Source organism: Cornus florida, unplaced genomic scaffold (genome assembly GCF_030987335.1).
Source record: "Cornus florida cultivar Cherokee Brave unplaced genomic scaffold, ASM3098733v1 CherokeeBrave_3.0.0_Hap2_Chr10, whole genome shotgun sequence".
In the NCBI taxonomy this organism is placed as follows: Eukaryota; Viridiplantae; Streptophyta; class Magnoliopsida; order Cornales; family Cornaceae; genus Cornus; species Cornus florida.
The window spans coordinates 100,464,565-100,481,231 of NW_026775580.1; the positions used below are offsets into that span (position 1 = coordinate 100,464,565).

Consider the following 16,667-nt stretch of genomic DNA (forward strand, 5'->3'; position numbering starts at 1 on the left):
ATGGTTGTGCAGCTGATCACTATGACGAGTATATTAAAATCGGTGAGAGCACTGCCATTAAATGCTTGAAGGCATTTTGTAATGCTATTATTGATGTGTATACAGAGGAGTATATGCGCCCACCCAACGAAGCCGACATAGCACGGCTACTTGAAGAAGGGGAGCAGAAAGGATTTCCGTGTATGCTTTGTTCTATCGACTGTATGCACTGGGAATGAAAGAATTGCCCAGTGGAGTGGCACGACACACATAGGGGACGCTCTAGCAAGAATACTCTCATATTGGAAGCAATTGGCTCATAAGATTTGTGGATCTGGCATGCATTCTTTAGAATGTCGGGTTCACACAATGATATAAATGTGTTGGATCATTTCCCGGTATTCAACGGTATCGTCAATGGCCAATTACCTCTGGTTAATTATGTAGTGAATGGACATCACTATAGAATGGGGTATTACCTGTTTGATGGCATATACCCTAAGTGGGTAACTTTGATGCAGACTATCCCGCACCCAACCACTGAAAAGAAAAATTGTTTGCTCAGCAATAAGAGGCATGCAGGAAAGATGTGGAACAAGCTTTGGGGTATTGCAAACCAAGTGGGCAATAACGCAAGGACCAGTGCGTTACTGGGAGAAAGATGACTTGTGGCTCATAATGAAAATGTGAATCATCCTTCACAATATGATTATTGAAGATGAGCGTCACGCAAATGTTGGAAGATGGACTCCGCCACCAAATGATGCAATCTCGATTCCCACTTTAAGTCGATGTCCATCAGTTTTAATAGCACACATATTCTCTTGCCAATTTCAGATTCGCAACAGAGAGACAAATACGCAGTTGAGAAATGATTTGATGGAAAATTTGTGGAACCGCTATGGTGATGAAGATGTTTAATTTATGTTGCATTTTGTTTATTTTTAAGATGTTATGACATTTCGTGTATTAGAATTTTTATTATGTAATATTTTTTAAGATTAAAAATAATGAATTGGAATATGAAAATAAGGATTACAAAATCCTATGGGAATAAGTAGATGAATTTGTAATTTTAATTGTTTTTTTTCAAAAGTTTAAAAAAAAAAAAAAATTATACTTATTTTTATAAAAAAAACTATAGCCGTTAAGGCACTATTTGTGTCAGCCAAACAGTGCCTTAACAGCCAAATGCATTGTTTGTGGTACACATTTAAAATTTAAAGCAAAAAAATTAAGGGAAAAAAACAAAAAAAAAAAAAAAGGGGAAGGTTTTTAAATTTATTTTTGGCTCAAATAAATTTATTTTTGGATAAACAGTGCTTAAACAATATATTTTTTATTTAATGAATTTTATTTTATATTTTTTTAAAAAAAAGAGCTCAAAATAACCTTTTTTTAGCCACTATACAGTAGCGTTTGAGAAAAAAAAACAAAAAAGGGCTAAGGCAAAACAACGCGATATAGTGGGCCCCGCATGCTTTAGCTAGCTCGCTGCGCGGCCAAAGGACCTGACTCCCACGAAATTTGGGCTTCTGCAAGCCGCTGCAGCCGCTCTAAGCAACACTTAAATTTGGATGCAGGGAATATATAATATTCATAATATATGTTTACCTTTTTGTATTTTTTTTGGTAGGTTTCTAAATATTTTTGTGCTTATGAGGAATCTAATATGAAATTAACTAAAGATTATTTTGAATTTTCAATTGCGAAATTGATCATATAAATAACTTGAATTAACAACTTTTTGACTCGAAATCTTAACCTGAATTGCAAACATGAGTTTAAAAGTTCAAGGATGGTTTAAGTACTTAGAGTTGAACCTGAGTTGTACCTCCAACTTATCTGGATTGCATTTTTTATTTTTTTTCTTTATATTCGAAAGTTTGAATCTAAATTTTATATTTAATTTAGGAATAGTATATCTCATTTAGTAAGGATAAAAAGAAAGATTTAGTAATTTAGAATTTATATGGAAAAAATCAGGATTTAGAGAAAACTTTTAATGTGTTAATGTGAAAAGCAGGAGTTGGTAATGAATTGATAATTTTTCCAATATTGTTTGTCACCCCCATTTTATGTGCTGTATCAATTTTATTTTGGTAAGTATTATGAGGTGTATCTTTTCTTTCGCTGACTTATGAAATGTATGATTTTTCTCTTTTCATAGTATATGCTTATCCAAAATGATTGTGACAAAATATAATTGACTATCTGAAATGTGTTTTGTATTTAACGTTTGGGAGTTTTGACTTTTCAAACAGTAGAGAACCACAAATTAGATCTCAAGTTACGCAAGACGTGGTATACATAAATTTTATACATATATATATATATATATATTTGATACAGAAAAATACGAGTGAGTAGTTGTTTTCAATTTCAACAGATCATATTCAAACCTAGCTTACATAACACCGGCGGGGACTGCGAGGATTTTCATGTTCTAGATTTATTATTTATTAACTCCTGTAGGCGGTTCAACGGCTCTGCCGACTATACTCTCTCTATCTCTTTATTTTTATTATTATTTTTTTATTTTCTCTCTCTATCTCGAATTTGATATAGCAGTAAAAAAACTGAAAGGAAGGTGATTGTGATAGTTTAGTTGAGTAACTATTCTTAGTAAATCTAATGATCGAAGAATGTTCATTATTTAATATTTATCTCAACATAAAAGATAATATCAGTTTCAGTATCATCGATCTCTACCTATATTATTTAAAAAATCATTTAATTGATAGTGAATTTAAACTCTAATCAAATGTAATTTTAGTAAACTCTTTAAATGATGAGACATCAAAAGTTGACATTTTTTTTTATTCATTAATTTTATTATTTTACATTGAAAATCATTAATTTATCTCAAATTACATTCTGGAAATAATTATTTTGTGTGAATAACGTCAAAATTGAAGTCTCAGGTTAAAATGATCTAAACCAAACCAATAATTTTAATGTTTCAAGACACGTGTGAACATCTCATGGTTTTAGTCTTTTAGAGCCACTCTAAATGATAGTAGCTTGATTGCGGTTTTAAATTAACTAATCATTGAATTAGTATTTTTAATACATGATTAAACAATGAAAGCAACAAAAATTTATTTAAAAAAAAAATTGAGTAAAATAATTGGGATGTTAAGTGACGAGGTAGTGAGATCAATTAGATATTGTGAATGTGTGATTAGCATAAAAAAAAAAAATAAAAAAAAAAAATAAAAATTATTATTATATTTTTTGGAGAGGTTGTGATTAGCATCATGCTAACCGTTGGTCAAATTGTATTAATTTTACATAATTTGGTTTATATAATGTTATCAAAATTAAAAAAATATGTTATCCATGTGAAACCAAATTAAGGTCAGAGTAAGGATGATTTAAAAATACATATGACCAATCTGTTCAAGGAACAAGAGATCTTCATAGAAAATTTAAATTTTCACGGGCTCTATTATCAATAACCCTTGAATCTTTCCATGTGTGTATTAAGTTAGTATTAACTCTTGACTGCGGAGAAATGTTTAACCTAACACTTTTGCTCCCCAAATGCTCAAAACAAACCAATCCTGAGGTGCCACGAATCTGGTTTAAATACAACATAAACGGACAATTTGGTCCTTTCACATTAGCCGTAACAATAATAAATTAAATAAAAAATATAGAAATCTCCTTGAACTATTACTCTTTTACAAATAATCAATCTGAACTAAAAACTGTTCATAAACTATTGATTCGTTGTGATTAAGAACAAACTTATCACAAAAAACTATTTTACTATTTATTACTAAAATTTTCATTTCTTATTAAATTAATTTTTATTTTCTTTCCTCTTATTTAAATATTTTTATCATTGAAAAATATCTTTTTTTCATACAATATATTGATGAAAAAATATTAAATTAAAAAAATACCTTCTTTTCATATAATAAATTCATTAAAAATTAACAAATTAATTAAACTTTTAAAAAAAATTCTACTAATGATTTTTATTTAAATAATTAATTAAAAAAAATAATGAAAAATTTGTGTAAATTTAATAGAGAATATGTCACCAAATTAATATGAATTTTTTTCATAATTTATTTAAATAATAAAAATAGATTAAGTATAATTCAATAATAATGAACTTTATGGTCATTTAATAAAATATAATATGGGTATTGAAATATTTTGCAACAAAATATGATAATTTATGAGGTTTAGAAGAATTATTTACAAATTCAAACATAGTTCAGAAAATTATTTTTGCATCGTATCCTAAAAACTATCTATAGGGAATGGTTAATTCGTTCAGCATCATAAAAATCGTCTTTCTCTTGTATGAACTCACATTAATGTATTATGGGCGAATTAATTCGTTGATATGATTTTTGAAGTTTCAAATGTCAATTTTGTTGTAATATAGTGGACACCGAATTAATGAATTCAATGGCGATCAAAAAGTCGGTAGCCTATGCAAATCGGTGTGAAAAACTTAAGACCATTTATATTCCCATAAAACCAAATCAAACTTGATGGAACGTATTTTTCCGCTCCATAAAATTTATGTGATGTGATAATTTGAAATAAATTCACAAGGAAAAAAAATTAAAAAAATCTGAAGAGTTTTTCAAAAAAAAAAAAAAAAAAAGGTTTGATGTCTACCATCAGGGGACCTACTAAGGGCTCCCACTATTTTATTTTATTTTATTTTATTTAGAAAATTATCAATATTTTTTGTTAAATTTTTAAAATGCACCGCTTAATTTATTATAACACTTCACTGTGTATTATTGTTGTTTAAACTAGTTCACTCTTATTTAATTTTCTGAATCCGTATTACTCAAGCTTATACCGAACTGAAAATTAATAATATTTAAAACCACATCCCAAAGGTAGGTCCAGCTATCAAAATGCAACCTTGCGCAAAGAAAATAAATATAACCACTGATTGATTAAGCAAAGAAAATAAATATGAAAGCAATAAGTATGCTCTTATTATTATTATTATTATAAGATTTTACAAGGACTCATTATATAGTCACTATAACCACTGATTAAGCAAAGAAAATAAATATGAAAACAATAAGCATGCTCTTATTATATATCACTAAGCAAACATATGACCCAATAAATATATATATATATATATATTGTTTATTGTCTAATACAACTAGAAATTAAGGAGAGACTCTTCTTATTTTTGCCAAGCAGTTGTCTTTTGGCCTTGAATGAGGCAAGTACATCATTCGGCATCCAGGATTTGTCTGTTCTAACCTGCAAAAAATAAAAATAAAAATAAAAATTATGGTAAACACTTGGTTAAGTCTTCAAATTTTCTTAGTGACCACTAATTAATGTAATTACATAGCAAATTACAATGTTATTTTTTGTGACATTAAGACCCCGTTTCTAGTGTTTGGGAGACTCCATGGTTATGAAATTATTTTTCATGTAAATCAGTTTACCCCCAAATGACTACAAATGATTTACCAAAAAAGTTTGTGTAAGTCATTTTTCACATGCTACAAACTATCCGTATTTGTATTGAACACCTATATCTCTTGAACAAATAATCTTTTTCAGTCCTCCCAATATAAAAATCTAATCTTAAGTCTTCTCTCTATATGTATACATAGAAAGAGAGAAGAGAGAAAGAGGAACATAAATTTGGGTTGGTCGAGAGAAAGTAAGGAAAAAAGAGAGATGGTGTAAGGAGAGTATTGGTGAGGAACAATGAAGAAAGAGAGAGTTAATTGTGCACAAAAGTTGATGTAAAAAATATTTTATGGACCGTTACCAAATATTGAAAACTAAAAATGAAAATAACGAAAACGTTTTGTTTAAAAAATATTTTACAAGGAGAACATTTTAATTCCAAACAAACGAACGGAGCCTAAATAATGAAAATGCAAAGTCAGAACAAGTGAAGGGGCTTAATCAAACTCACTCATAATTAAGGAGAAAATAGTGCAGAAAGATAGCAATTTCTAGCTTCGCAAGATCATTTCCCGGGCACATGTGGCTTCCTAATCCAAAGGGAAGGTGAGTACCTGCTTTGGGTGTAAAACCCTGCATAAATCAATTTAGCAAATTATATATCTTAAATACATACATATATAAAAACAAACATGACACACGCATTAACCAAATCACATAATTATATGATAATATTATGGGCGAGAGAAAAATGTGCTGTTAAACTTACATCCCATCTTGAAGGATTAAACTCCTCTGGCTCAGGATAAGTTTCAGAGTCCAAGTGAACTGTCCTAAACCATACCAAAACTTTCCAACCTTTGGGAATGGTATAACCTGAAACAAAAAATAAAATTATTTTAATAAACATATAAGTGTGTGTGTGTGTGTGCTTGTGTGAGTGTGTGCATATATATATATATATGCTAGTTTAAGTAGATACTGCATGTAGTGGTATTTTTCATGACAGAACTAAACACCACAGCTTTGTAAAATATTATTTTTTTTTATTTTCTCCAGAATGGAGCTTGATAAAATAATGACTGGACTAAGACATCAAAATTTAAAAGTCAGTTTTATTGGGACTAAAATTGTGCCCTTCAACAAGAGACCAAATTGCCCAGTGATATAGACTCTTACTCGCTAAGGGAGAGGTTGACAAGGGTTCAAGCCTCAATGGAGGCAATGAAAAAAAAAAAAATTATATATAATCTGAATATAATAGAAAGGAAAATGTAGATTCATAAACTAACCATTTATATTAACATCTGCTTTTGCCTCTCGGAAGACCGTCAATGAAAATGTTATTAGACGAAGTGTTTCATCGATCACCTAGTTTAATGAAGGGAAAAAAAAAAATTAGAAGGAAAAAAAAAACTGAAAGTGAACTAACATAATAGAGACTGAGAAGCTCTAAAAAGAGTGCATACCTTGGAGAGATAATTCATCTGTTTAACTTCCTTGAGGGTCAACCCTTCCTGTGTTGGTGGTCTGTTCCGTACTATTAACTCTTGTTCGGACTGAAATAAGATTAGCCATGTTTAGGAAGCAGACTTTGAAATTTAAAGGAAAATTTGAACTCAAATCCAATTAAACAAAATAAATGGCTAAGCTATCATTTTGTCAAATATTTGAAGAGGATAAAAGAAATAATTTGAGATACTTCGAATGGTTATAGTCGGAATAGTCGTCCACAATAAGTTTATTTTTAATTCAAACATAATAGGCTTTATTAAAATTGAAAGAAAAAAATTACAATCTCAACCGTGATCAACTTTGAAGTTTAATAACTTAGAATCCAAACTAAAACCATGGAGTTCTAGTGTCAAAGACATTTGTGCAAAATAACACAAAATACTAAGGCTCCGTTTGTTTTTTTGGACGTAAAATATTTTTCAGAAAATATTTTTTTAATTTTTTGGTGTTTGGTCATCGTAAAATATTTACGAAGAAAAAAAAAATTAAATTTAACAAAAATAACTTATCTATTAATTTTCGACAAGTTATTTTACATTCCCCGCCGGATGGACTCGACCTCAACCTCGATGTAGACCTTTGCCAAATACAGATAAAGTAAAAATAAAAAAATAATTTACTTGAAAAAGAAAAATATTTTCTAAAAAGAATATTTTACATCGAAACAAACTGTAAAAACGTTGCATGCATTGATCTGTATTATACGAGGAAAGTTGAGTTTAGGAGTTATTCCACTTTTGTATAGAGGGTCGTGGAGTGTTGAACATTGATAGTGGATTCTAGAACAATAAAAATCGAGCTTATAAAAAATTTTAGCTCGGAGAATATTCTAAAAAGAATAGAGAGTTTTGTAGAGTTAGAGAATGTTTAGGTGAGATTTCTAGAGAGTAGATCTTAAGCTCTGTAATATACGTTAGTCAGCTATTAGATTGGAGGATATATACCATTGAGAGTATCATTTGTAGAAAACAATAACTTTGAGTGCACGGATGTGGGTATTGTACTGAATGTTGGATTTAGTTAGACCAAACAAAAACATTCTAAACAGTATACTCGTGTAAAAAGGAAACAGGACAATCAGTCTGCATCATTAACGATAGAAGGAAACAGAGGAATCATAAAATATCAACGCATAAGCGGAATTCTATTTTTTACCTTAGCTTTCTGGAAGAATTCAGGATGCGCTTGTAAAAGAAGGGTAGCCCACATTGTAATGTGGCCAGAAGATTCATGTCCAGCATTCAAATACATTACTAGAACATCAATTATCTCTTCATCGTTTAATCTTCTCCCATTCTCATCTTCAACATCTAATAGCGCATCCATCATGTCTTTCTTCGATGTTGGTGGACAATTCTTCATCTGCGCCCTTCGCTCATCCACTATAGTTTGAAAAATAGCCACCAGCTTTTTTCGTGCCTAAAATTTAAAAATTAAACCCCAACACTAAAATCAATAATTGGATTCGCAATCAAAAATGTCCTAATTTTATATTATGCTTTGAAGGATACACTCTTTTTGAAGAGTAAACAGTAACCAAACCTCACCTTTCGTGCTTTATGGTAAGCAAATCCGGGGACATTGATTGCCAAGGCTCTAACACCATAGTTAAGTGTTGTATATTCTCTCTCCAAAGCTTCCATCACCTGTTCACTCTCGGAGCTCAGGAAAATGTACATTATTATCTTGAAAGTGAGCTTTCGTAGTTCAGTTAAGAACTCAAATTGTCCCATGCCAGTCCATTTATCCAAGGCAGATATCACATTATCTTCTATATATCTGATGTATATGGACAATGCCTCGGGACCATTGACAGGCGATGCAGTTAAACGCCTCAGGCGCCTGTGCTCTTCATCGGAAATGCCAATAAATGATTTTTTTCCGATGAGTTCCAGAGTGGAGGTAGGCCAACCAGTCTTGAAGTTTTCATCATCTGTTAAGACTCTCCTACATGTTTCGGGCAAGGTAACTATCACACTTGGATTACCGAACATGAAGGCCTTGTAAATTCCAGTACGCCCGAATCTGCAATATTAAACAGAATTGCAATTCATTTCAATTAAATGGTGAATTTTACTTGTTGAAATGGTAAATGTATTCCCTACTCAACCTAATACTGTCAATTAAAGGGAACCCAACTGAATGTGACCAAAACCTACTTTAGATTAAGAACCAAACTCTTTACATCTGAATTTAACCTAAATTTGATTGACCATAATACTGTAAAAGGAAATGTGCCTAACAATATACGATAGCATCATCTTTTTTTAGTTTAGGAACTGTTGAACTTTTTGTCCTAAAGTGAGAGTTTTGCTAGACTCCAAACTATTGAACTTTTATGAGTATAGATTTCTTAGAATTTTGGTAGACTCCAAATCAATTATAGAAGGATTAAAAAGTCATCCTAGCTGGGCTCATGTATGTTCCATACAAGATAGAAACATAATTTACCAAATCCAAAGCAATGTTGGCAAAAAGTATAACATGGCCATATAGGTCAATCACATCAGTTGGAAAATATATATATCCAACCAAAAATTGAAATGGATTTTAGGATTATGATCGACCAATATACTGTATGAATATGAATATATATGCAACCAATTAACAGTAGGAGGTTCGGATTTGTAAGATCCAGTGGATCAATAGTTCATTTGTCAATAATGCAAAAAGTAATTTTGATCCTGGTTGACGACAACATTTCCGATGATAGAAGTATAATTACCTAATAATCCGACAGCAGAAGCAAGAAATAGACAGTTTGAATGTGTAATGTTCTGTTTTTATTGTAATTGGTAGTCTTATCTATCGCATCACGAAAGTTTTCATTTCATTTCATGTTACATTCCTTAGCTTGTTGCTTTTAACTTCAAAATTTTAGAAATTAAAAAAAGAGTAGCCAATTAAGATGTCTATTTTCTGTGGACTCCAATCAGCTAATGTAAATTGGAAACAAGACTTGTTAAATATATTGTGGCAGTGTTCGGCTTCATGAAATTGAAGCATTGGGATCGCTGAAAATTTTGTTTCAATTTTTTAAATTGTTTTTCTCCAATTTTACAAATTTTAATTCTAAAATTCTAATTCCATGCTTCAATTTTGTGAGTTATTTTTTTTGCAATTTTACAAATTTCAATTTAAAAATTTTAATTTCATTCAATCGAACACAGCTTGTAGGTAATTGAAATGGATTTAAACTAACAAATTTTGAAATAGAAAAAATAATCTTGACAAGAGTTCTGTGTTTTTGTTGATAAAAAGACAAGATTTTCTTGTAATTTTGCAAGCAAAATGTCAACAAAAATGACAGAAACCGCCTGCTTGACATATTGGCGTATGCTATTCTTCTAAGAGTAGAGCATTACATGAAACGAGGACACAAGCTGCTGTCATTACTGGGCCCTTTTTGGTAATTAATTAATAAAAAATTGTACAAAATTATATTTAATTAACAGTTTTTAAAATATATTTTATAAAAACTCGGAACTCTTGTGAAGATTATTATTTCTATTTCAAAATTTGTTAGTTTAAATTCATTTCAACCCATAAGTTGTTTTCGGTGTTCGGTTGTATGGAATTAGAGTTTTAGAATTGAAATTTGTAAAATTGAAGAAAAGCAAATTACAAAATTGAACCAAAATTTTCATCAATTCTCATGCTTCAATTTCATAAGCCGAACACAGCCACAATATAGTTGTAGCAAAATATTTTTTTGACTTATTTATAAACAGTTTTTGAAAAGTTAAACCTAATTTATTTTTCTAATATATAACTTTCAGGACTGTAATTACTAAAATATCCCCACATTATATGGGAAACATCAAAACCACCTGAGCTGTTTAATCCCCATATTTGTGTATGTGTGTGTGTGTGTATATATATATATATATATAAGAGAGAGAGAGACAGAATCTCTGAGATATACCTGGTAACAAAGCTGGACATGAAAGAATCAGGGTCGGTGGACTTGAAAGCTCTGAGGAAAGACCACATGTTGCCGATGAAAGGCCACCCCAAATCACCTGGAGGCAGAGAAAACCTCTTGTCACCCAGCTTATAAGTTTCATAGAACCACACATTCACACTCTTAAGCAGCCACCTGAGAGCCAAAAGACCACCAAAAATGGCCACCAACACCACCCAAATGAAGCCCACCAACTCCATTGGAAACTGATCTTGTGATAATAATCTACTTAGCCAAACAAACTGAGTTTTAGACAGAGACTCAGTCATGTACATATACATATATATATCTCTCACTATAGGTCTCCTTCAAAGTGTATATATAGACAAAAAAAAAAAAAAGTACGTGTGCCTATGTGTTGCCTAATATAGAGAGAGAGTGCGCTGTATCATATGAATTTGAAACGAAGAGAGGGAGAGAGTAAAAAAAAAAAAAGAGAGTGATCGAAGTTAGTGAAATTGAGTAGTTCACGAGGGTATGGTAATTAATGTGTTTGGAATTATATATATATATATATATATATATATATATATAATGGAGGGGTAATGCGGTTGCCGACTTGTATACATGCATAATTTGTCTTCACATAATTTGTCGACCAGAAGAAATTGGAATTCAATGTTTGGACATTAAGTACTCCATCATGGATTCCTTATTAGTTGCCTATCTTTAATTTTTTAATTTTTTAACTTTTTAAGGAGACATGTAATTAATGCATTGTTCTTATTTCAAATTACTAAGTTGTCCTTCAAACTTTAAATATATATAACACCAAGTTGTAAAATTTTTGAATGTTAGAAGGGTAATTATGAAAAGATAACATTTATTTTGTTCGACTTTTCAACGTGGACATTTAATTTGGGATACTCTCAAAGAAAAAAATGAACTACTAATAAGAGACCGAAAGGGTACTAGATAATCATAATCGGTGATAATATCACTGTTTCCATCATTATTACAGAATCGTATATGAGATTTTCACTTCATACGGCTCCTCGAGGGTCACAAATAAATCTAAGGGCACATTCAATATTATTTATCTTGATATGTTTGTAGGATAGATAGAGTCAAAATCTATCGTAAGGTCCCGAATTAGACCAATGGAATTCATTTTAAAAGGACACAATACATTGATTGTATGTTCCCTTAAAAACTCCAATTTCTAAACATGGACTTCTAATATGGGACGAAAGGAGTAATACTTTAATCAACCTTAATTTTGTGATCATTTTATTTTATTTTACCATATAAAGCAGGTGATTGGGTTGCTCCTTGTGTTCAAAAGTTGATGTCACCTTTATATTTTTTTTTCCCTCTAATTATTAACTTTTAACGTTAATGTATTCTTGTTATATGAAAAAAATTATCTTGTCATACAAGGTAAAAAAATATAAATATCTTTCTATATATACAAATCAAATACATATATATTTTTATCTTATATACAAATTACAATAAATATAATTATAATTCTTTATATAATAATGTCAATACTGGACATAAAATTAATGTATAATACAAATTACAAAATTGTATATCAGGGAAATAGTAACAAGTGAGCATGCATTAGGGAAACCTCAACGTACAAGGTAGTTTTGAGACACCAGACTTATCACAGGAGGGGGGATCCAGGTCTGTAGCGAAATAGATACAGATGTAGAAAACATTAGAAACAATCTTTTATTTATGTATACATTGTACATTATTTATTTATTTTTTATTTATATATATTTTTAAGCACACCCGTATTAAAATTTTGAACTCGGTTATGAAAATTGGGTTAATCTCATATTGAATTACTCTTGCATATAAAAAAATAAAATAAAAAATTCTCCAAAAGAGATACAGGTGTAGAAAACATTAGAAACAATCTTTTCAGAAATTAAACCTCCAAAAGATTACTATGCAATAAATCATCATTTAAGGAAAAATAAGCATTGGGTAACTTGCAAAACTTGTATAGTGCACGAGTTTTTTTTTTTTTCTTCAATTAACCTATATACAATGTATACAAAATCATTTTCAAATTTAAGTTCATATTGAATTTGATTTGCTGATTTTTCAATAAAAATTAAGTTCATGTTATAATTTTTCAATGAAATCTAACCATAATCCTCAAATGATTGTCCAACTCCATAAAGATCGAATTGGACTCAAATTAAGTTTGAGCATACATTGAAATTATTTTTATTTAAAAAAAAAAAAAATTATGTGCCATACATAAAATTAGAATAATAAAATAATAATAATAGTAATAACTAATATTATGAACTACGGCCGTCTTTAATACTGTCGTTTGGCAACCTAGAAATCGATAGATCATAGATGTATCCATCATCCAAGAAAATATTTACTCCACTGCCTAATAATATATCATTTTTCTAATCCTCGAAGTTCAGAAATTCCAAGTCTTTTGTCTTGGAGATGACAGAAGGCATATAATATGTCTCTTGTCTAGTACATAACATACAAAACTACCTCAAAATTGATGCTGGAATTAAAAAAAAATTTATTTATTATTATTTTTTTTTTGTTTTGGGATGTGTAAATCAAATAATGATGGGCTAAATTACATCATCCTTCGCAATATATAAACTAAAATATTAATGAGTCAATTATAAAGTGTTTTTTTTTTTTTTTTTTTTCCTGAAAAAGGAATTGTAAAGTTACACCAATATGACTAATATTCAATTTACCAAATAATCAACATATATATCTATTCATTTGTATATATACAAATACAAAATCAAAATAGTGAGTATATATATCTCAACCCCTGACTTCCACTACTGCCCAGGTAATTTTATTTTCTGTTGCCTTGGTTATGGTAGAAAAAGGTGCATGATATGTTTCTTGTCCATTACATAAGATACAAAAGTACATGCAGATTGATGCATTTATTCTTATTTGATTAATTTCTCTGTGATCAAATAATGCAGGGCTCGAATACATCGTCTTTTGGAATATATGCATTCCATATGTCTTCTGTGACAAGCTTGCAGAAATAATTGGACAACTCTGCAAAAAAAATAAAAATAAAAATAAAAATAAAAAAATTAAACAAAAGAAAATTAGTCAGTATCAAAATTAGATGTATAATTTGTCAATTATCAAACATTGAAGGGGGGGTGGGAATTTTTATGATCTTGACACTCATAAACTGAAATTTTCCACACCTTCAACAAGAACTTGACCTATATATATACTTGCTAAATTGAGAGAGAGAAATTAGATCATAAATAAATATTACCAATCAATAGATATAGAACTAGAAATATCATTAGGGTATAATATTTTCATCCCCAAATTCAGATAACTCTAGCGACATGTCTGAGTTATAAAGCTTGTTGAAATTTCTCATTATGATTCTTGCTGAAAGCCAAAGCATTCACTAAAACAAACCTGTGGCACCAGAAGATGACAAAAATGGCATTTTCAAAACATCAATTCAGCATCAAAGGTATTGTAGCCTAGTGGTATCTCCTCTACCACCAAAGAGACTGTTAAGGGTTCGGGTCCGTGAAATCACCAATAGGTGGCTTGAGTTATGACATGTAAGAATAGAGCGCACACATAAAAAGATATAAACGGGTGGATATCCAACTGAAAAAAAGAAAAAAAGCAACCATGTTCTAAACAATGAAAAGCTCAGTCATAATCTCTAGGGGTCCGTTTGGTTAGACGGAAATTTATAATGGAAAGTGAAAGTGAAGTGAAAGAAAGAAAAATCAAGTTTCCTGCATGTATTTGGTTAGCAAGAAAAAATTTCAAGATAGTTAGGGAAAATATTATTTTATTAGTTTGGATAGCATGAAAAGGAAAAGAAAATGATTTACTTATCAAAACTACCCTCGTGATTTAAAATATTAAAAAATAAATTAATTTTGCATTGGATGAATCATCTTTATACGCAATTATTTATATTAATTTTTAGCAATTAAATAGTAAAATAATGGATTAATAATAATAATAATTATTATTATTATTATTTATATTCATATTTAAATTAGACAAAGTAAGGAGGACTACATTTTAGTTATCAGATTCTTTTTATTTTTTGTTTTCAATAATAATTATTTATATTTATATGTAGAATATAATTCACTTATCATAACATACTTATGTTTCATCATAAAATAATAAATTATTAATTATTATTATTATTTATATTCATATTTAAATTAGAAAAACTAAGGAGGACTGCATTTTAGTTGCCAGATTTTTTTATTTTGTGTTTTTAATAATAATTATTTATATTTATATGTAGAATATAGTTCATTTATGATAACATACTCATATTTTATTGAATTATTAAATATATTTTTTTTTAAGCCACCTCCAAGAAACATTAAATGGCAACTCTAGAATAAAAATTGTCATGCAAAAGTAACATATTAATTTTATAATTCATGCATAATAATTTTATGGTTCTTGCATAATTTATCAGTCTCCTTTCATATTTTTTATGAATATGAACCACTTCGATGCAAATTTTTTGCAAAAATCACACAGTATAAAACGCTATTCAGTTCAAAGCTGTATAGATAGTAAAAAATAAATATTATATTGATTTCCATCCATGTAAAATTGTTATGTCATATAAATAATATGATGACTCAAATTAATCTCTTCTCATATTTCTATTGAGATATTGATAAAAATTAAAAGTTATATTATTTAAAATTCTACTCTTCAACTCAAATTGTGTGTCCCAATATATAATAATTGTTGGAATATTTTCTAAGTCTGAATTTAATAACCACTATATTTGTTATGTGAAAAAAAAATAGAGAAACAACTGGACATAATAGGAATTTTGGAAATAAAATGACAGTTTTGTGCGAGAAAGATAACTTTCATGTGTTTTATGCGGGGAAATATTTTGGGAAAATTTATCGATACGGGAATCTCACTTTCCTAAAAATTTTCTCTTTCCAGGTAACCAAACTCACAAAAATTAAATTTCTTTTCCGTTTCTTTTCCTTTCTATCTACTTCACGCTAACCAAACGAACCCTAGAGAAATCAACGGTATAAATTTGCAGTGTATAGTAACGCGTAAGAACCTGCCCTTAGGAAGGGAACAACAGCTAGAAACGGCTGCTAATACCCCGTAGGCTAAGGAGCAAAAGGAGGAATCCGCCCGAGAAGGGGCTCGCGTCTGATTAGCTAGTTGGTAAGGCAAAAGCTTACCAAGGCGATGATCAGTAGCTAGTCCGAGAGGATGATCAGCCACACTGGGACTGAGACACGGCCCAGACTCCTACGGGAGGCAGCAGTGGGGAATTTTCCGCAATGGGCGAAAGCCTGACGAAGCAATGCCGCGTGGAGGTAGAAGGACCACGGGTCGTGAACTTCTTTTCTTATTCCACAACAACGAAAGCACTTTTTCACTCTTTCATATACTAAGGGATTTTACTTGGAAAAGAAAATGTTTCATACTAATGGATTCAGGTCCATAACCATGGGTTCCAATGCACTAGATCTTGTAGCACTTACCAATGAGGCTCTATCGATTAGTATTACACAGAAGAAATCAATTATAAACACTAATACAATTAGATCCGTTCTTCATAGAAAAACTTGGAATTTGCGATCCCAGGTAAGATCGGTTCAGGATGACATACCAAAGGTGAAAAATAAAGAGTAAGATAAAGGCCCCTAAACCATGTTTAACTTATCCACTGGTCTCTGATACAAGTACTTTTACCTATAAAAAAATAAAATAAAATAGGTATTACAAAATTTAACATGGCACCACAAAACATTGACTTGTACAGGGTAGACAAAAA

The 16,667-nt window shown here is 30.0% G+C and overlaps 2 protein-coding genes across 2 annotated transcripts; one reads left to right on the forward strand and one right to left on the reverse strand.

Annotated features, from left to right (window-relative positions):
- Positions 1–332: 332 nt before the first annotated feature.
- Positions 333–900, forward strand: LOC132278244 (uncharacterized). The gene is made up of 2 exons (XM_059780048.1): positions 333–585; positions 698–900. Exons 1-2 carry the CDS (start codon positions 333–335, stop codon positions 898–900), a joined length of 456 nt encoding a protein of 151 aa, XP_059636031.1.
- Positions 901–5,014: 4,114 nt separating this feature from the next.
- Positions 5,015–11,402, reverse strand: LOC132279461 (ent-kaurenoic acid oxidase 2-like). Its single transcript, XM_059781443.1, has 8 exons — positions 10,838–11,402; positions 8,460–8,937; positions 8,068–8,331; positions 6,867–6,956; positions 6,690–6,768; positions 6,167–6,273; positions 5,909–6,030; positions 5,015–5,235 (listed from the first exon to the last, which is right to left on the reverse strand). Exons 1-8 carry the CDS (start codon positions 11,155–11,157, stop codon positions 5,139–5,141), a joined length of 1,557 nt encoding a protein of 518 aa, XP_059637426.1. The 5' UTR covers positions 11,158–11,402; the 3' UTR covers positions 5,015–5,138.
- Positions 11,403–16,667: the final 5,265 nt, after the last annotated feature.